This window comes from Natator depressus, chromosome 1, assembly GCF_965152275.1.
Source record: "Natator depressus isolate rNatDep1 chromosome 1, rNatDep2.hap1, whole genome shotgun sequence".
Lineage (NCBI taxonomy): Eukaryota > Metazoa > Chordata > Testudines > Cheloniidae > Natator > Natator depressus.
The window spans coordinates 190,465,782-190,491,678 of NC_134234.1; the positions used below are offsets into that span (position 1 = coordinate 190,465,782).

Genomic DNA, 25,897 nt, shown 5'->3' on the forward strand with positions numbered 1-25,897 from the left:
AACCTTTTAAGTAAACTGTTAAGAGCCTAATCTGCAAACATTGTGACTTTTTTTTTCCCTATTGACTCCAGTTATTTCATTGGGTGCAGGATCAAACCCCCATATTCTGGGGAATATTAATATAATTTTAAGAAAACCAGTTGCAAATAACCAGTCCCTTTTTTGATGAAGTAGAGAACTTCATTTGACTCTCTCTATAATGTAACAGTAAGTCAATCGCTCTTGCAAATTTCTGTTCTCCTGTGGCAAGGAACTGTAATTGACAGGCAAATAAGATCTCTGTTCTTTTCAGTATCCGTCTCATAATAGAGGATGAGAGAGTAAACTTTTTTTTCTCAGCTGGTAAAGTAAAGACCATTTTGCAAGGCATCCTTCATATAACAGTTAAGTAACTTCAAGTGTGGTACTACTTTTGAAACTAGGTGGTTCTGCTCTTGATTCTACTCCAAGAATAGCATTGTGGTGTTGAAGATTTAGTGGCTCTGCATGACACCAGATGAAATGTACTCAGTTTATAAGTATATGTTTTTTCCCCTAATTGCCAGGTCTACAAACTCAACATGGATTCTGAAGTGCAAACTGGATTCTTTTTGGCTCATAGATTATGGACAGTAAAGATACAGCAATTAAAATTCTTTTAGCTGTTAAACCAATCTATCTGATCCCCATCACTGTATCATTGTTGAGCTGTTATATTATAATGTGTAACCGAGTACACACTAGCTTCCTCTCACTTTTATGTTGGCTCTCTGGGAATAAAAGGAGGAAAAAGTGGTAAAAAATTGAGTATTCAGCTGAGAGTCAAGAATAGGCTTTAGGAGCAGTTTTGTTTTAGATGCCTTTTTGACATAGTCATTTTCACAAGAGAATTGGGCTTTCAGCAGTAACAGTGGAACTAATGGCGAAGGGAATTCGAGTAGTCCAGATTATTAGAGCTAAACTGCTACTAGTTCTTGTGACTTTGTTCATGTGTATTTTTATTTCAAGGAACTTGCTAGGAAATCCTTTATAGACTCCTATGAAGAGATTCAAGTTGCTGACACAGGTAAGATTTCAAAAAAGTTATTAATCTTGCCATTAGTATTTATTAATTTAAAATGCATGAAAGTCCTGCTCGTTGTGATTTTTCCAAAATAATTAAAATGGTGGGTTAATCTGTGTCTGCTTTTTACACTCCTAATATGTTGTAGCTGAAGTATTGACTAGGGACCATATGAGACCATAGTGTTGACCAGTGCAATATTCGTGTCCTTGATTAGACCCCAGCACAGAAGTGACTGGTATGGCATCCAAGAAGAGCTCTGTGTAAACTCAAAAGCTTGTCTCTCTCTCTCTCTCTCTCTCACCAACAAAGTTGGTCCAATAAAAGATATTACCTCCCCCACCTTGTCTCTCTAAGTATGAAATGGGTTCGTTTGCATCTGTCTGCCATTTCTATAAATCAAAAGGGGGAGAAAGAATGAAAACTCATACTGCAAAATAGAAATGAGTGGTTTATTATTATTTTTTGGTTCGGTTGGTTTGTGTGTATCACCATAGTGCCTAAGAGGTTTGTACCAGAAAGGCATGGGGAGTAATTTTAGTGGACATGCAAGTGAGTCATTGAACTGAGCCATCATGATGTGTCTGCAAGAGAGACCAGGACTCCTGCAACGATTGTCAGTCTCCATTTCAAACTTTTGAAAATGTTTTGTGTTCCTGACTGACTTATTAGTTGGTCATGACACTTGTATTAATACTGTTGTCTTCAAATAGCTGTGTTCTGAATGACATCACACAACATGTGTATTTCAGATGAGATTTTTTTTCTATCTGTAAGAGCAAGATTTGTGCTTTTGAGTAAGGTAATGGTTGGTAATGTTCTACTTATAACTCATATCACAGTTGAGCAGTCTAATTAATTGGTACATAATCTCTTTGGTATAATTATTGAAAATGAAACTTCTCCATAAGTAGGGTCCGACCAAATTCACGGTCCATTTTTTTTTCAATTTCATGGTCAGAGGTTTTTAAAAATCATACATTTAATGATTTCAGTTATTCAAATCTGAAATTTCACAGTGTTGTAATTTTAGGGTCCTGACCCAAAAAGTAGTTGTGTGTGGTGAGGGGGTTGCAAGGTTATTGTAGGGAGGGTTGTGGTACTGCTACCCTTACTTCTGCATTGCTGCTGGTGGTGGTGCTGCCTTCAGAGTTGCACAGCTGCTACAGCCTACAGAGCTGGGCCCTCAGTCAGCAGCCGCCACTCTCTGGCCACCCAGCTCTGAAGGCAGCAGCGCAGAAGTAAGGGTGGCATGGTATGGTATTACCATCCTTACTTCTGTGCTGCTGCTGGTGGGGCACCACCTTCAGAACTGGGCGCCTGGCCACCAGCTGCCGCTCTCCGGCCACCCAGCTCTGACAGCAGCACAGAAGTAAGGGTGGCAAAACCGCGCCACCCTTCCCCTGTAAAATAACCTTGCGATCCCCGCTGCACAACCTTTTGAGTCAAGACCCCCAATTTGAGAAACGTGAACTCCCCTGTGAAATCTATATAGTATAGGGTAAAAGCACACATAAGACCAGAATTCACAGTCCATGATGCTTTTTTTCATGTCTATGAATTTGGTAGGGCCCTATCCATAAGCATGTCATAGTATATCTCTTAAAATGCCCCTCTGCATTTATCTATCAATGGAAAACAACCATTTCAAGATGTGACATTTCTGACCATTAAAAGGACAGTCGCATTAGCTTTTTAAATGTCTTTATCTCCTCAGCATATTCGTACTTATGGGATGTTATGGCTGCTGTAGCCCAGATGGTGGCAACTTCTTATAGCAACTTCTTATATCTGTTAAAGCATGCATGCCGCCTCCTACTTGTCTGCGTTCTCTAATGTTCTGAGAGCAAGGTTTTAAAAGGGGGCATGGCACCCTCTGCAGACTCAGTTCCTTCCAACTGCAGGATCAGATGGATGTAAACCTCCATTAATCTAGATCCTTCACTTAGATGATTATAGTGCTTTAGCTTAGTGTGGTTTCCTGCTTTGTAGTTGGTGTTAGTCTTGGCTAAGTTTGTGATTTAAGGAAAGTTTTTTTTTCTTAGTGAACTTCATAGAGACTTTGGTTCCGCAACTGGTGATAGAACTGTGGTTCTGCAACTGGTGATAACCTTGTCACCAGTACTTTCAGCTTCTTCTGTCATGGTTTTAGATGAAGTTCATCACACAAGTTCACAGTCAGATCATTACCAGATCTGCAAGATACATTGCCTATAAGGGAAGTGGGGGAAAAAAACTCTTACGCTTCTTACAACTCTCCACCTGAGAAAGCAAGGTTAGAAGACTCGTTTGATGTTCCCTGAACACTGAATAGGGTATTGAGTGCCCATGAGCGGGAATATGCAGAGGACATTTGAAGGAAGAAAAACAAAGTTTACTTACCTCTGACCAGAGTTGTTTGAGATGGACTCTGCATATTCACACTCCTTGCCAACCTTCCTGTCCTCTTCAGAGTCCTAATGAAATACTGACTGAGAAAACCGTGGAAGGAATTAAGGTTGCAGAGGGCACCATGCTCCCTTTAATAGCCTTGCCCTTGGAACACTTGGGAATGGACGGTGGGGTGGAGGGGCATGTGAGCTCTGTAACAGTCACTCCTGTGAGACATTTCAACCATTTGAGTTACACTGGCCAGCGCATTCCATGAGTGTGAATATACATAGTCCATCTCAAAGAGCTCTGGTTATGCCATTTTTCAAAAGTGACTTAGGCGCTTTGGATCCCAAGTTCCACTGACTTTCAATGAGATTTAAGTTAAAAATATAGTACAGGAACATATTTCTTAAGGATTTTGTAAAAATATATTTTTTTCACGATGTAATTTTTTGGCCAGTTTGGACTTCACAGTGTCAGTTTAAAATCATTCCCAGAAATACAAATATATTGCATTGGTTTTGGATGAATTGGAATTTACTTAGTGTTTAACTTCAAATTGTAGATACCGAAAGCGAAGCTGATTTGGTTTCGATTAGAAGAAAATTTGAAACTGTTAACCTCAAGGTAAAAACAATTCTGCTTTATACCTTTTACATATGCTTTAAGGGGTTGGATTTTTTAATTTAAAATATTTTCATGTGGATTTTGTGTAGGTGACAAGTTCTGGACTGACAGCCACAAACTTAATTCCTGTTCATCCACAGGTCAATTACAGCGCGGCCAACAGCAAGCACTATACTAATACAACTTTCTTCTCCTTTTCTCCGTTACGTTGCCTATATACTTCTTCAGTGCTAGTGACCAACTGTAGATGTGGGAGGGAGATTCATTTTCCATCCTTGTTCAGACCTGAGATTGCTTACAATACAAGGTTATTGATTAATATTATTAAACGCTTTCAGTGCATTTGTGATCTGGACTGACACAAACGAAGCCATTTCATATAAGCTGTTCGGGGTTTCTAGACCCAGAGAAGACAGCGAAGAATTTCAGAGACCCCTAAACAAGCAATATGATGGCAAATTAAGTTCAATGTTGATAAATGTAAAGTAACATACATTGGATTGGAGAAAAAATTGAACTATTGAAAACATTTTACAGGTTTCTGAAGTTAATGTTGACTCAGGAAAGGGACAGGAGTTTTAGACAGCTCAGCGAAGACCTCAGGTCAATGCACAGAGCAGTCAAAATTGCAAATGATGTTAAGATACATAGGGAGTGTGATGGAGAATATAAATAAATGGTGTGTCCTCATCTGAAATATTGTATGCGGTACTGGTCACTGGTATCTCTAAAAGGATATTGCAGAATTAGTGGGTTCAGATCAAGGGCATGAAAAACTCATCTGACAAGATTAAACAGATGGGGATTGTTCATGTTAGAAAGGAGTTAAATAAGAGGAGGTGGGTGTGATAAAAATATATAAAATAATGAATTGTAAAGAAGCAATAGATCATGAATTAGTTTTCCTTGTCTCTTAACACAAGAACAAAGGGCCATTTCATGATATTTGGTGGCAAATTCAAAATCAATACAATGTGTAATTAGACTGAAACACCTTGCCTCAGAGGGTTGAGGCCAAGAATTTAGCAAAATCAAAAAGAGACTTTTGATATCCATATGCAATCTGGAGTTGTTTTAAAAATCAGAGTTTGAAGTCACGTTAAATTATATGCCTCAATGCATAAGCCAATCTTTAACTGTGAGAAACCACGATAAGACATTCCAGACAGGAGACATTCCAGAAGACTGGAAAGAGGCAAATATAGTGCCCATCTATAAAAAGGGAAATAAGGACAACCCAGGGAATTACAGACCAGTCAGCTTAACTTCTGTACCTGGAAAGATAATGGAGCAAATAATTAAGCAATCAATTTGCAAACACCTAGAAGATAAATAACTGTCAGCATGGGTTTGTCAAGAACAAATTGTGTCAAACCAACCCAATAGCTTTCTTTGACAGGGTAACAAGCCTTGTGGATGTGGGGGAAGCGGTAGATGTGGTATATCTTGACCTTAGTAAGGCTTTTGTTTCTGTCTTGCATGACCTTCTCATAAACAAACTAGGGAAATAAAACCCAGATGGAGCTACTATAAGAGAGTAGCTATCAGTGGTTCACAGTCATGCTGGAAGGACATAACGAGTGGCGTCCTCCAGGGATCAGTTCTGGGTCTGGTTCTGGTTCTGTTCAATATCTTCATCAATGATTTAGATAATGGCATAGAGAATACACTTATAAAGTTTGTGGGCGACACCATGCTGAGAGGGGTTGCAAGTGCTTTGGAGGATAGGATTTAAATTCAAAATGATCTGAAGTAAATAGGATGAAATTCAAGAAGGATAAATGCGAAGTACTCCACTTAGGAAGGAACAATCAGTTGCACACATACAAAATGGGAAATGACTGCCTCAGAAGGAGTACTGCGGAAAGGCATCTGGGGGTCATAGTGGATCACAAGTTAAATATGAGTCAACAGTGTAACGCTGTTGCAAAAAAATCAAACATCATTCTGGGATGTATCAGCAGGAGTATTGTAAGCAAGACATGAGAAGTAATGCTTCCGCTCTACTCTGTGCTGATCAGACCTCAACTGGAGTATTATGTCCAGTTCTGGGTGCCACATTTCAGGAAAGATGTGGACAAACTGGAGAAAGTCCAGAGAAGAGCGACAAAAATGATTAAAGGTCTAGAAAGCATGACCTATGAGAGAAGATTGAAAAAACTGGGTTTGTTTAGTCTGCAGAGGAGAAGACAGGGAGGGGACATAACCGTTGTTACAAGGAGGAGGGAGAAAAATTGTTGTTGTTAACCTCCTGAGGATAGGACAAGAAGCAACGGGCTTAAATTGCAGCAAGGGCGGTTTAGGTTGGATGTTAGGAAACACTTCCTAACTGTCAGAGTGGTTAAGCACTGGATAAATTGCCTAGGGAGGTTGTGGAATCTCCATCACTGGGGATTTTTAAGAGCAGGTTGGACAAATGCCTGTCACGGATGGTCTAGATAATACTTAGTCCTGCCTTGAGTGCAGGGGACTGAACTAGATGACCTCTCGAGGCCCCTTCCAGTTCAGTGATTCTAAGACTTAATGCAGGGGTCCAGATTGCTCTACTTTGCTCTGCATGCCAACTGTGGGGTTCTGACACTTTTCTGTGATACATCTAGTGTTGGCAACTGTCAAAGACAGGAAACTGGACTAGGTGGATCTCATGTCTTGATCCAGCATGGCAATTCCTATGTTTTTGGTAAAGGCACGTATTAATACTGAGAAGGCCAGAGAATCTAGAGTTAAGTAGAGGTTAAGAATGGAGACAAATCTCCCTTTTATGTAGGAGTATGGATTATAATTTGCATCTCATTTATTAGTATACAATATTTAGCATTTTTGTTATTTGCATCCAAGGAACTCAGTACTTTACAAAATTTTGTCTCAGAATATTTTGAAGTATTATTAACCTTTTTTACAGATGGGCACTCTGAGGCACAGAGGTTGACTTGCCTAGGATCACCCAACTAGTCAGTGATGTATGGCTATGAGAAGACAGTATCTTTCCATAAATCATTATCAAACTTTTCCTATTTAAAATAAATAAATAAAAGGTGAAGAAAGTCTGCTGGAATACTTCAGATGGAAAGTAGTTGGTGTGGTATTGTCTTCTAGTTAGGCTATTCACATCTCACAAGCACATGTGGTTCCAAAGGACTTAGGAGGTGACTGTGAATTTCTTGTTTCATATTGCTATTTATGCATGCATCTAATGTAAACACAATTTCATATTTTTTCTTAAACCAGAGAATATATATAATTGAAAAGTTAGATTACAGTTACTGAACATTTTATACTACTCTCTCTGACTTCCAATATAAACAGCATTTACTTGAAATGCAGTGACCTGATTGGGCTTGTCTTTATTGGTCAATATTTATACTGTTCTGTTGTTGTTTTTTCAAGTTTGAAATCCCTATGATTTGAATATGTTTTGTGAAGTTTTCTATTACTAACTTGTTACTGTGTAAACATTTTTTGTTTGGATGTTGCATTTGACATGTTTTTGTTTCTGTGAATAAAAGGAGGACATTCGACTTCTAAAGCCTTCTGAGCTGGAAATGAGAGAGAAAGTCAGAGTTCGTGTGGATGTGATAGTACAAGATGATGAAAGAAACATCCCTAAATGGATTATGGTAATGCATCTGCTTGGTTTGGTAGAATTAATTCACTACTTAAAACTGGAATCTTTAAACTACTAGCCAAACTATTGCTTGGTGTGCCTTGGCTAGGGGCAATCCAAATCTGTGAGAACTTCTTTGTGAAAAATAGGCTGAGTTTCTTGAAGATGGAACATCTTATTCACTTATAAAAATTTGAATCAACATACAGTTCGTCAGTTTAAAGCAAACTTGTGACTCTGTATACCAGTATGAGTTTGTCAGTGTCGTCATATTCCAATTTGTTTCTTCTTATTGGGTTGGAGACCAGTGATATGTCCCTAGAATTAGCTATCTTGGTTTATTAAGCCCTATTTTTGGCTGCTGAACAAAGGCACAGTCTCAGTATGTGCCAGGTACATTCATCACTGAACTAGCTCATTTGTGTAACATTCCTTCAAACTCTCAAATATTGTCTTCAGTATCCCTGATTTCTTTTTCTTTCAACATAGGTTACAGTCACCAATATGCAATAGTAGTGGGCTTTTTATTAGAATTGCATCACAAAGACAACCAAAATACTTTCCTTTGCTGCCTCTCACTTGAATTTTTATTGCTTTTTCTGGTAGGGTAGGGAGTGCTGGCTTTTGCCCATTGTGGAAAGTATTGCCCTGATAGCTTTGAAACATTGTGGGATGATTCAAAGAAACTGAACAAACATCATTTAACTACTCTTTCCCATTATACATTATTTACCTGTCATTACTTACGAATCTTAATAGACTTTCTGAAGAAGCAAATATTTTTGGGCTTGATGTTCACGGAAAATAAGAAATTGGAGGAAGTGGGGAGCTGTATGGTTATGTAGTAATGTTTTATGTAATGGGGCTGCTGTTTTTTTTAATTTATTGTATTTGTCAGAGGTGCCTAATGTGTTCAGATATGTGTTCCTTGTTTTATAAATGGAAGTAAATTTAAATATTTAGGAAAGAAATGCAAACTTTATGCTTAATTTAGAAATTATAAATGTCATGTAAGATTTTGAATATTTTGCCAAATATCCTTTTTCTCAAGTTCTTATCTGTTGCTTTGTCAAATAAATCATACTGCGACTGTAACTGAAGCAAAAGCAAATCTTAAATAGAACTTTTTCCTCCCTGTTTTACTGAGCTCTTCAGGGTATGGTTCATGTCTTTTGTACAGTGCCTAGCACAATGGGACCACAATCCTGAATGGGGCATGATTGTTGCTGTAATATAAACACAAATTACTAAATAAGTTCTGTGGGTTTTTTTCAGGTTGCACCTGAAGAAAAATCAAAGCGTCTCCACATAACATCTCCATGGCAAGACTTGATGGGTATGACTAAATCTCCAGTTGGTGAGTATGACACTGAACTGTAGTTATTTAACATATTTGTTGAAAATGCAGAAAAATGTGGTCACCTGAACATAAAGATACAACAGTTTGAATTCTTGAGGAGGTATATAGGCCCATTGTTAATGTTTTACCATAGGCGTATTTTAAACATTTTTTGAAAAGGAGTTATCTCTTATAAATGAACTCAGCTCTTCTAAAATAGTCAGAGAAAAAGATACATTTAAAAACCCACCGTAATAAAGAATTTAAACATGGTCAAGTTATTACATGTTTTTGTGTGTGCTTTGTTTAGCTGGTAGCACAACACAGTCTCATGGGAGTCTTGTATTTGCAAGTAACTGCTTGTGCAGGAGCAGCGTGAAGATAATGGGCCTGATTTTTGCAGTCTTTAGGTAGGGAAAAACTTGCGTTGAAGTCTGGTGCTCTTTTGCAGAAGGGTTTACTTCTTCCATGTTGTTTTCACATCCTAACAGTTGCTATCAGACACCCAACCAAGCATACTGTTCCCTAGCATTTAAGACATAGCGGTTAGTGGGCACCTAATTGCCTTTTGTGCCTTTTGAAAACCTTTCCTTTCAGTACATAGTACCCTGGGATTATAGAAAGTCCTCTTGATCCTTCTACATTTTTGGACTTAATGGGCTTCAGTTACTAAAGGTGGGACAATAAAAGTCTTGGGTAAAAACTTGGCTTTTAGGGAGAATCATTGTACTACTTTGACCAAAACTCTACACAAGGCTATGCGCTATGTTTCATTATTCAATTGAACCTTGTTAATTTACACATTTGCTTATATGCAGATGGTAATTTACCCCAAAATCAGTAGTCTCTTCCTGTTTCACAATGACTTAGGAGTGGAGTGCTGCCATTTATGAATCTTTGTTACTTTTACAGTAAATACTTTAGAGCACTTTGTAACTTAGTAAGTTACTCATTATAACTTTAAGACAACATTACAATCGTCAAATGAACGTAGTGAATTTTATGACACTTTTTTGTCTTTGCTTGCTAAGAAATTCTCATTTGCTTCCCAGTCATTATTGCAGATTTGATAAGAGGAGAGACTCTCTTTGTCTTGGCAGTGAAAGTATTTTGCACTAAAATGCATTCACCACTGAGTGTTGTACATACTCTTGTTGCAAGAAGTCCTTTTAGGACAACTCCCACTTATGCCCCAGAAGAACTTTAAAATAGTTTGTACTCCAAGATACTTGGTATCCATTTTCTGCAGTCTGTTAATATAGCCTTGTACAAACTTTGATGAAAATTTACTAAAACATATTTGTCCAGCAACAATCCTGTAACCTGATGGGAATCGTGATGAAAAACACTAGAGATTTCACTCATGAAAAAAGAAAACAATCTATAATATTACAAGGCTTTATTAACAGCACATGAAGATCAACACTGCAAGAATATTTGTACACCTTCTAATATTTAAAATTAGATTTATGCTATGTAATTAATACATTTTTGAAAGGTTCTAATCACTGTTGTATATAACTTTATTTGGCCTAATACGCAACCAAGCTAATGGTTTTAGAAGGAGAGCAGCGTCTAGAAATGCACCTCCTGCATCCAGGTCTCTCATACTATGTGTTTCTGTGTTTCTTATTTCAGCAGATAAGATAACTGTACCCAGACATATACCTTTTCTGGAAAAAAATGAAACGGGCTATGATAGCTTCATGGAAGAGTACCAGTCTGCAAATGAAGAATGTTCCTGGAACAACGTCACACTTGCAGATTTGTATCCAGGAATGGTGGAGACACTTAGCAAGTTGATGAACAAACACTCTCAGAAAAAAGCAGCTGAGTCCATAATCAGACACTACAAATACAGAGGATGGCCTCCTAGAAAATCAAAGCTTAATGTCACCATAGAAAGAATAAGAAGGTTCAGGACATCTAAATTGAAGCCTATGCTGCCTAACACAAATAGTAATGATCATAAATTGCCTGTTGGAAATAATTTAAATGAAAGTAACCAGCTTCTTCGGGATGGCAAATGTCCGACACAGTGTGTGACTAATGGTGAATCTGGTGTGGTATCTTACCCACATGTTAATACGAGTGAAATGGAAATAGATTGGCCTCGAAATTTAGAAGATAATTCATACATTCAAAGAATAGACCAAAACATCTCAGAGTCTGTTTTTCCAAATGTTACTGCTAGAACAGAAGAAACATTTTTAACTGAGGATCCATCTCAGACCACCATGACATTACATGACTCAAAAGGCAGCCCAAATGGGAAGCTGCCTGAAGTACTTTCTCTGGGATGCTCTTCTGTAACTTGCACAACATCTCCTTGTCTCGTGAAAGACAGCAAGAATGGCAAAATTGACAATACAGCTTTCGATGGTACATCAGGGTTCCACTTGTCCACTTGCAACTTGAATGGTGATGCTAATACCTTTCCACCACTTAACAGCTATTCTCTAGTAAGAACATCAAATGCATTAATCAGAAATCCTGAAATAAAAACTTTCAGGGGAGGTGTTTCACTGCAGCGCAGTCATTCTTTTTCCTCACTTCCTGTGAATCAAAGTCCAGTCAAGACTCGCCAGAAATGTGAAGAAGAATTTGAAAAACTTTACCAGAAGCTGTGCCCCAAAGAACTTCAGAAACCTCTTAAGATTAGAAAGCCTCCTTCAAACCCTAAAGAAAAAGAGAGACTAATCAAGTCCTACTTCTGTAATTCTGTAAAGTCTCATAAAAAATATGATAGTGCATTTGATGAGGTTTATCAGAGATTGTGTTCCGAAGGGTTTCCAAAACTGCCCACGTTTCTCAGAGCTTCGAACTTACGGAAATATGAAGGCATACAGATGTCAGAAACTGTAAATGCTTTAATTAACTCACCCATACGAACTTTACCTGCAGTTACCAGAATTAAAAGAGTAGCAGATTTCCACAATGAAGATCTTTTGTCTTCACCTGTAAAGAGACTGAAAAATATACCTGAAGATTTTTTTCCTAGAGCCAGTAATCAGTCTCCTCATAGAAAAAATATTAATCCTCAGACAACTGGCCTGGATTTCTCAAGTGTGATGGATGGGATTGTTCCTGGCATATTTGATAGCCCTAATTGTCAAAGTCAGGCATCTGAAAACTTTGTAAGGAGACTTTTACTCTACTATTTTGGTTGATAATGTGCAGAAGGCTAAAAAGTTGTAACTTTTACTACAGTCATTTTGAAAAAGATTGACTTAAAGCTTCTCTTGGACTAAGTCAGTCTAAAATTTCTGCTTCAGTTTTTTGACCAGTATGGTTGAAATGCTTAAAGTGTCGTTAAGCTCATGGGCCCCCTAATCCCATTTCCCCATTTTAGGGAATATGGCCCCTAAAAAATATTCAACAAAATTATTAGTTTAATCTTAGTTCATTGCAATTGAGTTTAAAAGGAATAAAATCTCAAACTATGAGCATTGTTAAATCATCTTCACAGCCCTGTGTGAGAGAGGCAGGCAGGAAAATTGAGCCGGACAAGCTAATGGCCTGGAATCATTAGAGTCCTGTTAACTTCAGTGGGTTTTAAATCAGGCCCTTAGTGCAGGATTCCCATTTCCTTGTTCTGACCCAGGCTGTTAACTGTAACACACTTGTGTTTACTTTGATTTAATTTCTCAGTGCTTCATTTTCAGGATTCTGGGTTTCATACGTCTTCAAATCACACTTTTCCGGTTAGTCCAAGTATTTTTGTGCAAGGTAAGTTTCAAAAAGCATTTTGAATTACTTTATCAGTTAGGAGGGCTTCTCTTAAGGGGAAGCCAGTAGATCTCCAACTCTTAAATTCTGCAGACCTCTTCCTAAGTGACACCCATTCTTCTCCCAACAATCCTTGGATATGTCTCAAAATGTGTCTTTCCAGAGATCACCAAGAAGGGCTTCCTGGACCACAGCTTGAGAGTTTTTGGAGAGTTTTACTTTTTTTCTTTGGATAAGATCTGAATTTTCTTCTTAAGGTTTCATTTAATAAATACTGGTGTTTCTTCAAGTGCTTGCTCATATCGATTCCAATTAGGTGTGCGCACGCCACATGCACAGCCATTGGAGAATTTTTACTCTAGTAACACCCGGTGGGTCGGCTGTGGAGCCCTCTGGAGTGGCGCCTTCATGGCGCTGGATATATACCCCTGGCGACCCAGTGCCCCCTCAGTTCCTTCTTACCGCCCGTGACGGTCGTTGGAACTGTGGAGCTTGTCTTTGCTACTCTCCACTCTCCCTAGCGTTCACCCTACAGTTTGTTCATAGTTTGTTGTTATAGTATTGTTATAGATTAACAGCTGTAGTTCTAGGTTTCAGAGTAGCAGCTGTGTTAGTCTGTATTCGCAAAAGGAAAAGGAGTACTTGTGGCACCTTAGAGACTAACCAATTTATTTCAGCATAAGCTTTCGTGAGCTACAGCTCACTTCATTGGATGCATTCATTTGTAGTTCTAGTTAAGTATAGTAGTTTGTATTAGTGGGGGAGAAGGGGTTTTCCCCTCCTTCCCGTACTTGATTGGGCTCATGCCCAAAGCTCCGGGCTTTAAGCCCTGCAGATCCTGCTCCAAGCCCATGCCAACGGGCGACCCCCACGACTCTTGTCTGAAGTGTCTGGGGGAATCTCATCAGGCGGAGAGGTGCAGGATTTGCAAGAGCTTTTGTCCCCAGACTAAGAAGGAGCGGGACTTTCGTTTGAGACAGCTCCTTATGGAGGAGGCTCTTAGTACTCAACCTCCAGCAGCGTGACAAGACCCGGTGCCGAGCACTTCAGTACGCAGCGCCCCGGCTTTAGTTACAGGAACGGTACCGCAGTCGGATGCTGATAGAGAGCCACAGCACCGAAGTTCCCCGGCACCGCAACCAACGTCTTTAGTCCGGCACCGCTCTCACTCGCCTGGCCGGAACCTCGTTCCACAGCAGAGCGCCCAGGGACACAAGTGACGGCCTTGGCACTGTTGACTCCGGCACCGAAAACGAAGCAGTTGAGTCCAGTGTGACTGGACTCCCCGACTCGCAGCATGGTTGAGGTCCAGTTGCCATCTACACCAGATACCTTTGTGGCGGCAAGGGATCTGATTGCCTTGATTGTATCAACATCCCTTCAACTGGCCAAGGCACCGCCACCTGTCTGCGTGGCACCATCTAGGGGCAAACAGACTCTTATTCACCTGCCAGCACCGTCAGTTGAGCCTCGGTACTGCTTCCGCTCTGGCGCCGTTCCCGCTCCCAGCACTGTTCGCAGTCCCGGCACCGCTCTCCATCGCGGCGCTGGTTGTACTCGCTGCACTGCTCCGACTCCTGGCACCGGTCTTGACACAGGAGTAGATACCGTTCCTGATGGCCGTCGTCATCGTTGAGACCCAGGTCCAGATCCAGGCGCCGGTCCAGGTCCTGATACTGATCTAGGTCCAGACGCCTCTCCCCAGCGTCGCGGCACCGTTCTTCTCCGTCTCGGCACCGATTGGTACAGCGAAGCTGGAGATCAGTTTCGTCTCATCAACATGATTCAGCACAGACCCACTCGGCACCACCATGGCCATCGCATTCCACCTCTCACTCATCAGGGTCTGAGGCAGGGTCACGCTTCTCAGACTGCCACCACTCGGATCACAGCCGCCTGGGCTTGGGCAGATCAGTGGCAGGCGCAAGAACAGGGCCCCACTCAAGGGTCCACCCAGTAGCCTTTTTGGACACCCTGGGTGTACCACCAGGCCCAGGGTGCTCCCTCTGAGGCTTCTCACTCGGCCCCATCTGAGCCACGAGTGCCTGAGGCCTCTGCCAGCTGTCCTGCTCCCAGAGGCATGGAGACGGTGGCATCGCCCTTACAGGCACCAGCTCCTCGTATTCCAACTCCAGCTCCCGGCCTGAACACTGAGTTTGCGGGTCCGGAGCAGCGGGGCACAGCTCAACAAGAGGCTCTGGATGATCCTGTCCCTTCTGTGGCATCCTCCTCATCTTCACCATATGAGGCTGTGGCGAGGACTGCTATAACGGGGTCGTCCCTCCCATCCTTCCCCGATAGACCTCCGCGCCCACCAGGAACTCTTGCACAGGGTGGCGCGGAACATGAGCCTGCAAGCACAGGAGGTGGTTGAGGTGGAGGACCCTGTGGTTGACATTTTGTCCACAGAGGCTCATCCAAGGGCACAGCAAAGAGCAGGTGAAGGCTCACCTTCAATTCGTCACAGACAAGTTGCAACAGTTAGGCCTTCTGCTTAACGTGGCGAAGTCAATCCTAGAACTGACCCAGAGGATAGAATTTATCGGGGCGGTCCTCGACTCCATGCTGGCTTGAGCCCTCCTTCCAGATGCTCGCTTCCAAGCCTTGTCAGGCCTCATCAGGAGCCTTCAGATCTTCCCAACCTCGACGCCCTCTTCAAGCCTGGATGGCATCAGTCTACCGCCCAGGTCGAGACAGCCTGAACCTGGTGGTCACCATTCCGGAGTGGGTCCTGGCCTCCTTCCAGTGGTGGCTAGACCCAAGGGCAGTCGGCGGAGGAGGCCCCTTCGACACTCAGCCTTCCTTGTCCCTCATCACGGACGCATCAGTCCTCGGATGGGGCGCCCACCTCGGGGACCTCCAGACGCAAGGTCTATGGGCCCCGTCCGATCTCTCTCTTCATATCAACGTACGGGAGCTGATGGCGGTGTGTCTTGCGTGCCAAGACTTTTGGGAGCGGTTGCATGGTTGTTGCATGGCATTCGTCACAGACAACACCATGGCCATATTCTACATCAACAAGTGTGTGGGGGGGCCTCATTCCTTCCCCCTCTGTCAAGGAGCCATTCGACTCTGGGAATTCTGCATAGCCCACTCCATTCACCTGATGGCGTCATTTCTCCCAGGGGTCCAGAACATGTTGGCAAACCACCTCAGCAGGTCCTTCCAATCCCACAAGTGGTCACTCCGCCCCAATGTCATCCACTCCATCTTCCTAAAGTGGGGGTTTCCCCAGGTTGACCTGTTTGCCTCATGCAGCAACCAGAAATGCCTGGCATTTTGCTCCCTTCACGGCCGCTCCCCGGGCTCTCTCACAGATGCCTTCCTACTCCTGTAGACGAGCAGGTTGTTTTACGCCTTCCCGCTGTTTCCCCTTGTACACAAGGTCTTGCTCAAGGTGTGCAGGGACAGATCATGACTGATTCTGGTTGCCCGGGTGTGGCCCAGGCAGCATTGGTACACCACACTGTTGGAGATTTCGGTGGACGCCTCAGTTCTGCTGCCTTTTTTTCCGGACCTGATCACTCAGGATCACAGCCACCTCTGTCACCCCAACCAACAATCCCTCCACCTCACGGCGTGGATACTGCATGGCTGAGCCACTCTGAGCTACTCTGCTCTCATTTAGTACAGCAGGATGGGTAGCAGGAAACCTTCCACTCGGGCCACATATATGGCTAAATGGAAGCGATTCTCATGCTGGTGCGCTCACCACAGCACACTCCCCTCCCCAGGCGTCCATGCCTCTCATTTTGGACTGTCTCCTAAGCCTGAAACAGCAGGGCCTGGCGATATCATCCATCAGTGTCCACCTGGCGGCCATTTCAGCTTTCCACCCGGGAGCGAATGGCCGATCTGTCTTTGCCAATTCCACGGTCAGTATGTGCCTTGAGGGCCTGGACCGTCTCTACTCACAGGTATGACAGCCAGTCCCCGGGACCTGAATCTGGTCTTCTCCAGGCTCATGGGGACCCGGTTCGAGCCGTTGGCCACCTGTTCCCTTCTATACCTCTCTTGGAAAACGGCTTTCCTCGTCGCTATCATATCAGCAAGGCGTGTATCTGAGCTCAGGGCTCTTACCTCAGAACCACCATACACGATCTTCCGTAAGGACAAGGTGCAGCTATGATCTCACCTGGCCTTTCTTCCCAAGGTGATATCCACCTTTCATATCAAGAAGGACATTTTTCCTCCCAGTTTTTTACCCAAAACCGCACACTTTTCTTCAGGAACAACGGCTACATCCCCTAGATGTTCGTAGGGCCCTGGCCTTCTACACTGAGTGAACAAAGCCGTTCAGGAAAACGACCCAGCTCTTCGTCGTAGTGGTGGAATGGATGAAGGGCCTCCCGGTCTCCTCCCAGCGGATCTCTTCTTGGATCACTTCCTGTGTCCGTGCTTGCTACGATCTGGCTGGTGTTTTGACCCTGCCACTCACCGCTCACTCTACAAGGGCTCAGGCCTCGGCGGCAACTTTCCTGGCCCAGGTCCCAATCCAGGAGATCTGCAGAGCTGTTACTTGGTCTTCAGTATATACTTTTACCACTCACTATGCCATCGTCCGAAAAGCCAGAGACGATGCGACGTTTGGTAGAGCAGTCCTACAATCCACAGTACTTCACTCCGACCCCACCGCCTAGGTAAGGCTTGGGAGTCACCTAATTGGAATCAATATGAGCAAGCACTCGAAAAGAAGACAGTTACTCATTTTTTTTTAACTGTTGTTCTTCGAGATGTGTTACCTATATCTATTCCAAACCCGCCCTCCTTCCCCTCCATCGGAGTAGCCGGCAAGAAGGAGCTGAGGGGGCGTTGGATCGGCTGGGGTATATATCTAGCGCCGTGAAGGCACCACTCTAGGGGGCTCCACGGCTGACCCGCCAGGAGGTGCTAAGGTAAAAATTCTCTGGCCATGCACACGGTGCGCACACACCTAATTGGAATGAATATGAGCAACATCTCTCGAAGAACAACAATTACAAAGGTGAGTAACCATCTTTTTTCCTGCTCCCCTTCTGTGCTGTATTGCTAATACCATACATAGCTAATATCCCTTAATGTGTAGTAGAGAAGTTGCTGATTAGTTAGTCATGTTTTCAAGAACTAAAAGTTTTTACCACCACTCTTGGGGAGTTCCTGCTTCCAGCTCTACAAAACTTGTGGTTACACAGTAACAAGATTACAAATATGTCCTAGGTCAGGTCTACAGTACAGACTTATATCAGTATAACTATATCTCTCAGGGATGTGAAAATCCAGTCCTGGATGACGTACTTATATCAACCTAACCTTCAGTGTAGACAGCGCTATGTCAGCAGAGAGCCTGTCCTATTGACATAGACACTGTCTCTCACAGAGGTGTATTTATTATGGGGATGAGAGATGCTCTCCCAACAGCATAGGAAAATCTTTCCTTAAGCGGTGCAGTTGCATCGGTGCAACTGCACTGTTGCAGCATTGTAAGTGTAGATCTTCCTTAGGAGGACTTAAGCTAAATTCAAGTGCTGCCACTAAGTCAGCAAGAGGATTTGCTCAAGTTCTGAATTTGAAAAATTTAAACTGGTTTGAGATTAGATAGGCACAAACTCCCGGGGCCTATAAAATTCCTAATCTTTGTAGTTACCATCATAAAGAGTTACAGAGAATTGTAAATCTGAAGCTTGATATTTAAAATAAGCTACTTCAGATACAGCAGCACCTGCTTAGGAGTTCTCATAGTTAAAGTTGTCAGTGTTTCCAATTTAATACATTATTTTCAGGTCCATCTAAATTGGCCATAAAATCTCCATGCTGAAGCTTATGGGGACACAGTAAACTTGAAAAATCTCATTACTCTTTGGAGGTGTTATACATCCACTTGTGGCAAGAAGTACATAAGAGAAGCTGAAAGTGATTCAAGATTTTTTTTTTCTGTTTCCTCAGCTTTTTTTACTTTGTGCATTTTGACAGCACTGTGTTTATTCACTTTCTTGGTTCTGTTCAAGGTGAGTTGTCATTAGCATGTCACCACTTTTGCATTGCTCTTGTGGGGAACATGTATGCCTCTCCTTAGTGCCTGTAAGGGGGCATTTACTTTTTACCAGAAACACAAGAGAAGAGCTTCTGCTGTTTCTAAGTTTGGTGCCAGGAGAGTATACCCTTTTCCTGGGAGCCCTGTGTAGGCAAGAGGCAAAAAGGGAGAGCCAGGGGGACCTCCTCCTTCTCTCCACAGACCATTTTGTTTGTGGCTGGGGGTGCAGACAGGAAGGTTGTTCTTCCTTTCCCAAACTATAGTATAGAGAAAGGAGCAGTGGGAGCTAGGAGAGGGATTTTTTACTCTTTGGGACTTCTCTAGAGTTCAGAGGTTAGGAGGTCTTGCTTCAGTGCTGCTGAAGCTGGCATGCCGTCAGTAGTGTAAACAAAAGCAAGAGACAGGTGGGAAAAGGGCAGACCCAAACACATTTAATGGGGGTGCTGGCCTTCTCCTTTGATGAAAAGACCTTTATAAACATCAGCAGGGGTTGGGGAAAGCCCTTAAGACTTTTAAAGAAGCCATTGTAAGGGGAAAGAATTTTCTGGTCAGTCTTTCTTGCTCTCATTTAGTCAGGCAAAATTTTTCAGGTTATCCATAATGTATTAACTATATTGGCAAAAGCTCAGTTTTGCCAGTATAAACTGAATCTGTACTAGGCATGCTTTGCCACTAGGTATACTGATACCAGCAAAGCTCTCCTAGGTTTAGAGTAAGCTAAATCTGTACAACTGCTCACCTAGATTGGTGGTATCAACATAATTAGAATAATAAAATTTCACACTTTTGGGGAACACATCTTTTTCCAGAGCTTACCCTTTGGCAAAAAGCTTGACGGAGATCCAGCCTCTGGTCTCAAAGGACGTTTCATATACCTCTGCTATCACTTCTCTCTTGTCATCCTTGCCTTACATCCCTGGAATCTCCTAGAGATAACTTTTTGGTTACTCAGATCTACCTTCTGTGATTTCTGAACTACTTGTTTACATAAATATCCTCTCCAAGGAGGATCCATTCTGGGGTTCCCAAAAAATGATGCACTTGATATATAGGGATGAATAATTTCAATCATATAAGAGGAAAAGTGGAAAATAATATGTAAACAGACTTGACTTTCTTTTCTTTAAAGTTGTCGCCCTGATCTGCTTGTTAAAAGTGACAGTATCAGATAAGTTTACAGAAAGTAGAGATGAAACTTTCCTGTGAGGTTATCTAGCCCATCTCCATGCCACTGCAGAGTTTTATTTCTTGTTATGCACTTCTGTTGTTTAGCATAGTTAGTCCTTGCATCTCCCAGGTGATGGAGCTTCCACCACCTCTGTGGGTCAGGATTCTTCAATCTAAATAGCTTTTGCTGTCAGGAAGTTTGTTTCCCTCTGATATTCAACCAAAATGTTGACATTTTTATTATATACTGTCTTGGTTATAGATACTCCCCTGTATCTGTGGCATGTTTATACTATTTAAATATTTTGTCGCTCACTACTGTGTTCCAGTCCATACCTAATTAAAGAGTCACTGCCAAACTATAAGTATTGAACTGTCTTAATCATTGTTTATAAATCAATCACAGTGGCCCCCCTAGTTGTTTCTTGTTGCTGTTCCTTAAGTTCTGTCCAGTTAGTATAGGTCTAGTAATGAGTAGAGCCCTTCAAATCCACAGATATCTGCTTACTATCCATATACGTGGACCATTTTTACAGATGGCAGATAGATGCGAATCCAGATTTTGCATTTGCACAGTGCTCTAATTAATGAGACCCAGAATCGAGTGCAGTATTCCACGTCTGATGACATACAAGCGATATGGAAGAGGGACTGTTAACTTTCTACTCTAATATGATGTTTCTATGTAAGGAAATTGCACTAGCTTTTTTTCCTACAAGGTAGCATTGCAAACGTGTATCTAATTTATCTTCTGTCATCAGTTTCAGTGTTTCTGTTTGATAAGTTTCTCACTCCCACTGAACATTTGTGTTCTGAATTATTTTCCCAAGATATATGAATGGACACTGTCAAATTTAACTTCATTTTAAAAAGTTAGTTTTTCTGTTACACTAGGATCTTTTCAGCAAGGGAAGAACTAACTCAATATGCAGGGGAAATGGTGACAGACTACATAAAACAATATCAAATGCACATAGTTAACAGACTGGAAAAAATATACTTTTTTGTTAATGCCTTACAGTTTTAATAATCTCTGTTTCTGGTAAGTATAGTAGATACAAATTCTTCAGAAATAAGGCTTTTTTCATGTTAACTATTTCTTTTAGGTCTCATTTTTCCAAGATGAGTCTCATTTTATTGTTTGCTCTGAGTTGTTAACCTCTTATATCCCTCTGTATTATTTCTCTTAACTGATATTCACAGCTCCCTACAATGCCTTTCTGTGATCCTAAATCTAATTGCAAGATATTTCCATCCTTTTCTAATGCTGATAAATTATAAGGTCTTGAAAAGAAATTAGTTATACACTTAAGTAAGTTCACTGTTATAAAGTACAGATTGTATTTGAAATTAAATTTGGCCAGAGGCTTTCACGTAAAGAACGTTCATTATACTTCGCAGATGGAAGTAAGTTGTTGCTTTCTTTTAATACTTAGAACTGCTGCTCTGAGCTTGCTCCTAAGGTCAGAATAGTCCAATATTTTAACATACAGTACTGGATAGAGTGCTCACTGTGGTACTTAACCTTATGACCCCATTAATTTTATCACCAGAATCCAGGATTGCAAATATCTATGCAAGTATCCCTAGGACATTGCAAAATAATGGCTCATCCAGAAGTGCACAAAAATATTAACAAAGGCAAGTGACTTTTCAGTAGTTACAAAAATAGCAGCAAAATAAGTTGTTTTTTTTTTTCTTTTTTTTTTTTTCTTTTTTTTTTTCTTTTTTTTTTTTTTTAAGAAAAGGTTTACAAATGTGCTGTGCTCCTTCATGTGGTGATTTGGGGGAGTGTGGGGGCCTACATATAGGTTATGGACTTATAACAAAAAATGACTGCAGTTAATCACTGAATTGATAACACTACATTACTCTTCGTAAAAACCTATATTTTTAGGATCCATGTGTCACGGACTTTTTGTAATATATCATATCATGGGACTTTTTTACATTAAGATTTTAAAGGCTGTAGTTGGTCTGTATACATGATAGAGGAATACATTATTTAAATATATGTGCACATGTATAGAATATGTAATAAAGTATGAAACATAACAGACCATCTCGTCTGCCTTATCCATATATAGAAAGAGCATTAACGTTACAATCTACAGATTGACTTGACATCCACAAGTATTTTTAAACATACCACAGAATTTGCTTCTCTTCTCATCACGTGTCCTTCCCTAAATCCTATCCTCCCTCCCAAAAAAATTACTTTTCTGAGACCCAGGATTAATAACTTTAGTACATTGACAGGTTCAGGTTTGGATATCTTGTGGCGTACTAAGGCTAGAAACAGGTATGATATTATCTACCATTGGAAATGGGAGACTTCCAGCTTTCCAGTGGGCAAATATTTTTAATTTGTGATTTTTGTTTAGAAGGAAAATATTAAGCTACCAGATTTCTGAAACTTCAGCTCCCTCAGAGTCTTGTTCTTGTAGACTCATAACTAATCCAGCTTTATAGGCAACAGAATAGACAATACAATAAATTTGTTCGCCTCTAAGGTGCCACAAGTACTCCTTTTCTTTTTGCGGATACAGACTAACACGGCTGCTACTCTGAAAACAATACAGTAGTGACCTTTCAAAAAAATTACAAAAGTATAATTTCAAAAACAATTTCTCTAACACATGACGTGTACAGAAAATGTAGTGGGCTGGTCATGTGTGTGTGTTTCTGTAATTTCATCTCCACTCCTGCTTAAATTGTTTGCTCTTTTCATTTTCTTTTTTAATTAAAGTATGGAATCTCTCTCTGGTTAAGGCCTTTCATTTCTATATGAGATTAAAAAATAGTTGATTTTAGTGGATGATCTTGAGCAAGCTAATGGGTAGGTGGACTTTCTGTGAGCTTTGCTTGAGCTTGCTCATGTAAATATTTTTTTATTACATCTTTACTCAGTTTCTTAATTCATGCTTTTTTCTTCCCTCTGCTATAAATGGAAACCTCTCCTCCCTATGATATGGGCAAGTTGTTTCCAGCCAGAAACTTTTTTTTCTTCGTGCATACAGGTAACAGGCTTCATGTGAAAAGCATTAGTGAGTGTTCAATTGCTAACTTATCTGGAATAGAAAATGTGTTCCTTAATTGCAAATCAGTGATTATGCATTTGTGTAACCTGAATTAAGACTCAGCTGGAGAGTTTGCTCAGTCTAGCACTATGATAGCTTTAGAGGTCCAAGAGATGACTGCAGTAAACATCCTGGAAATGGAACTTGTGCTGAGTGGTTTTGAAGTCTTCAGAAATCTTAGTCAAGTAGATAGTGAAGCTGCTGTATGTTCTAATGAACAGCTGGGAAAGAACCAGCTAAGTCCTCTTGTGTCTGTAATGACTTTGGATTTGGCAACTTCTAGCAAGAAGCTAATTATAAAAGATCAATTTCAGAGAAGGAAAGGTCAAAAACAGATTTATTATAGATCTGTTATGAATTGTTGCCTCACACTGTATTGGGATGGACCACTTGAGGGTGTGATCACAGAGCGGATTAGTTTACAACAAATCTAAATAAAAAGCTGCCAATCCTTCAGTTCCTGAGGGGGAAAATGAAAAGTAGAGCAGTAGATGAATTCTGTATAGATGTATTTGCTTCAGTGGAGCAAAACTTTACATTTATGTTTGTACACATGCAGTAGATTGTTTTTAAAGCTTTTAACCTAAATTAGGTTAAAGCAGATTTCATTTAATTTATTCATATTACTTAGGCATTAATACAATGAAAAAATAAAGGATTTTCAACAGTTGGGTGGATGTGGGAATTCCTGTATTAGGCCTATTGCATTTTGCCATTAATATTTTAAGGTGACTAGATTCTCTGCTTTGGCATTCAACTTCTGTTCTGTTCTGTTGGAGATTCAGCTAGCGTGGATGCTTTTTAATTACCAGTAACTTATGATCTAAAATCCTTTTCCAGGGTATCCAGAAAACTCAGCTACAATAATGGGGGAGAGAAAAGCTCAGGCGTTCTTTTGGGAAGACTTCATCGCTAAAGATACGCAAGGAGCATTTCTGGAAGGCTACAGAGAAAATATTATTTTATAAATTTGTAAAGACATCAAAGACATTTTAATTAACCATTGCAATCTGAAAATTGCATTTATTGATAGGGAGGGAGCTGAGGAATAGTGCTCTAGTATATAGTTAGTCCTGCTATGTACTTTCCCTCTCATCCAAAATAATTCCTTGGAGACCAGCTTTGCCTTCGGCCAAGGTGGGCAGGACACCTTTCCTTAATGAGGAGTCATTCATTTGGCCCCAGAAGTCCACTGGAGGGAATCAAGATTCCTTCTTTGGTCTGAGTTATTTGTTTAACTTTTATATTTAGTAGTGTTCGTCGTAATAGATGCTTGTGATTTGCATTTTTTTCTGTTTGCTTATAGACATGGATTTTAATATGCTTATAATAATGTACCTTGGCTTTGTATTCGACCAGAATTCCTAGCCTCTCCTGTCCACCCCTGCTTTATATATGCACGTTATTAGGCTCCTGGAAACACTGGTCTGGAAGTCCAAATGCAGTATAATGTATTATGACTTTGTAATGTGGCTGTAATATCAGATTTGAGGTTTTAATGTTTAATTTTCAATGTACTTCATCATAAATCTTAATTGCTTAATAAATTTTTATATATTATTGGATTTGGCAGTTTTTATAAAGTTTAATGGATATATATTTTACTAATTTTAGGGCTGTCAAGCGATTAAAAAACTTAATCACATGATTGAAAAAATTAATTGCACTGTTAATAATAGAATACCATTTATTTAAATACTTGTGGATGTTTTCTACATTTTTAAATATGTTGATTTCAATTACAACACAGTGTACAAAGTGTACACTGCTCGATAACAATCTAAAGCAGAGCAGACTGACGCATGTTCGTTTTCATCATCTGAGTCAGATGCCACCAGCAAAAGGTTAATTTTTCTTTTTTGGTGGTTCAGCTCTGTCGTTTCTGCATTGGAGTGTTGCTCTTTTAAGACTTCTGAAAGCATGCTGCACACCTCGTCCCTCTCAGATTTTGGAAGGCACTTCAGATTCTTAAACCTTGGGTCGAATGCTGTAGCTATCTTTAGAAATCTCACATTGGTACCTTCTTTATGTCTTGTGAAATCTGCAGTGAAAGTGTTCTTAAAATGAACAACATGTGCTGGGTCATCATCCGAGACTGCTATAACAAAATATATGGCAGAATGCGGGTAACACGCAGCAGGAGACATACAATTCTCCCCCTGAGGAGTTCATTCACAAATTTAATTAGCACATTATTTTTTTTAATGAGCGTCATCAGCATGGAATCATGTCCTCTGGAACGGTGGCCGAAGCATGAAGGGGATACGAATGGTTAGCATATCTGGCATATAAATACCTTCCAAAGCCAGCTACAAAAGTGCCATGCGAATGGCTGTTCTCACTTTCAGGTGACATTGTAAATAAGTAGGCAGCATTATCTCCCATAAATGTAAACAAACTTGTTTGTCTTAGCAATTGGCTGAACAAGAAATAGGGCTGAGTGGACTTGTAGGCTCTGAAGTTTTGCATTGTTTTGTTTTTGAATGCAGTTATGTAATCAAAAAATTTACCTTTATAAGTTGCGTTTTCATGATAAAGAGATTGCACTACAGGACTTGTCTGAGGTGAACTGAAAAATTTCTTTTATGATTTTTACAGTGCACATATTTGTAATAAAAATCAAGTGAGCAGTGTACACTTTGTATTCTGTGTCATAATTGAAATCAATAGATTTGAAAATATAGAAAAACATTCCAAAAAATGTAATAAATTTCAATTGGCATTCTATTGTTTAACAGTGTGATTAAAACTGCAATTAATCATTTATTAATTTTTTTAATCGCGATTAACTTTTTTGAGTTAATCGTGTGAGTTAACTGTGATTAATCGACAGCACTACTAAATATAAACTTGGTGTTGCAATTTCATCGTTCCCAGTCTTACCAATGACAATTTCATCATGATAATGTAATGTAATACGGGTCCA

At 40.6% G+C, this 25,897-nt stretch overlaps 1 protein-coding gene across 6 annotated transcripts in view; it reads left to right on the forward strand.

Moving 5' to 3' along the window:
• HJURP (Holliday junction recognition protein) overlaps window positions 1-25,404 on the forward strand; it is a 41,427-nt gene extending 16,023 nt beyond the window's left edge. For 2 of the 6 annotated variants that reach the window (XM_074972770.1, XM_074972734.1), the window contains 9 exons: window positions 988-1,045; window positions 3,981-4,042; window positions 7,549-7,659; window positions 8,922-9,003; window positions 10,624-12,122; window positions 12,651-12,714; window positions 18,637-18,698; window positions 21,445-21,532; window positions 23,812-25,404. In XM_074972770.1, the coding sequence (XP_074828871.1) occupies window positions 988-1,045; window positions 3,981-4,042; window positions 7,549-7,659; window positions 8,922-9,003; window positions 10,624-12,122; window positions 12,651-12,714; window positions 18,637-18,698; window positions 21,445-21,532; window positions 23,812-23,939 (2,154 nt within the window). In that variant the 3' untranslated portion in view covers window positions 23,940-25,404. The remainder of the gene's footprint in view (window positions 1-987; window positions 1,046-3,980; window positions 4,043-7,548; window positions 7,660-8,921; window positions 9,004-10,623; window positions 12,123-12,650; window positions 12,715-18,636; window positions 18,699-21,444; window positions 21,533-23,811) is intronic. The other 4 variants (XM_074972742.1, XM_074972760.1, XM_074972777.1 and 1 more) reach the window with 4 other exon arrangements.
• The last annotated feature ends 493 nt before the right edge of the window (window positions 25,405-25,897 follow it).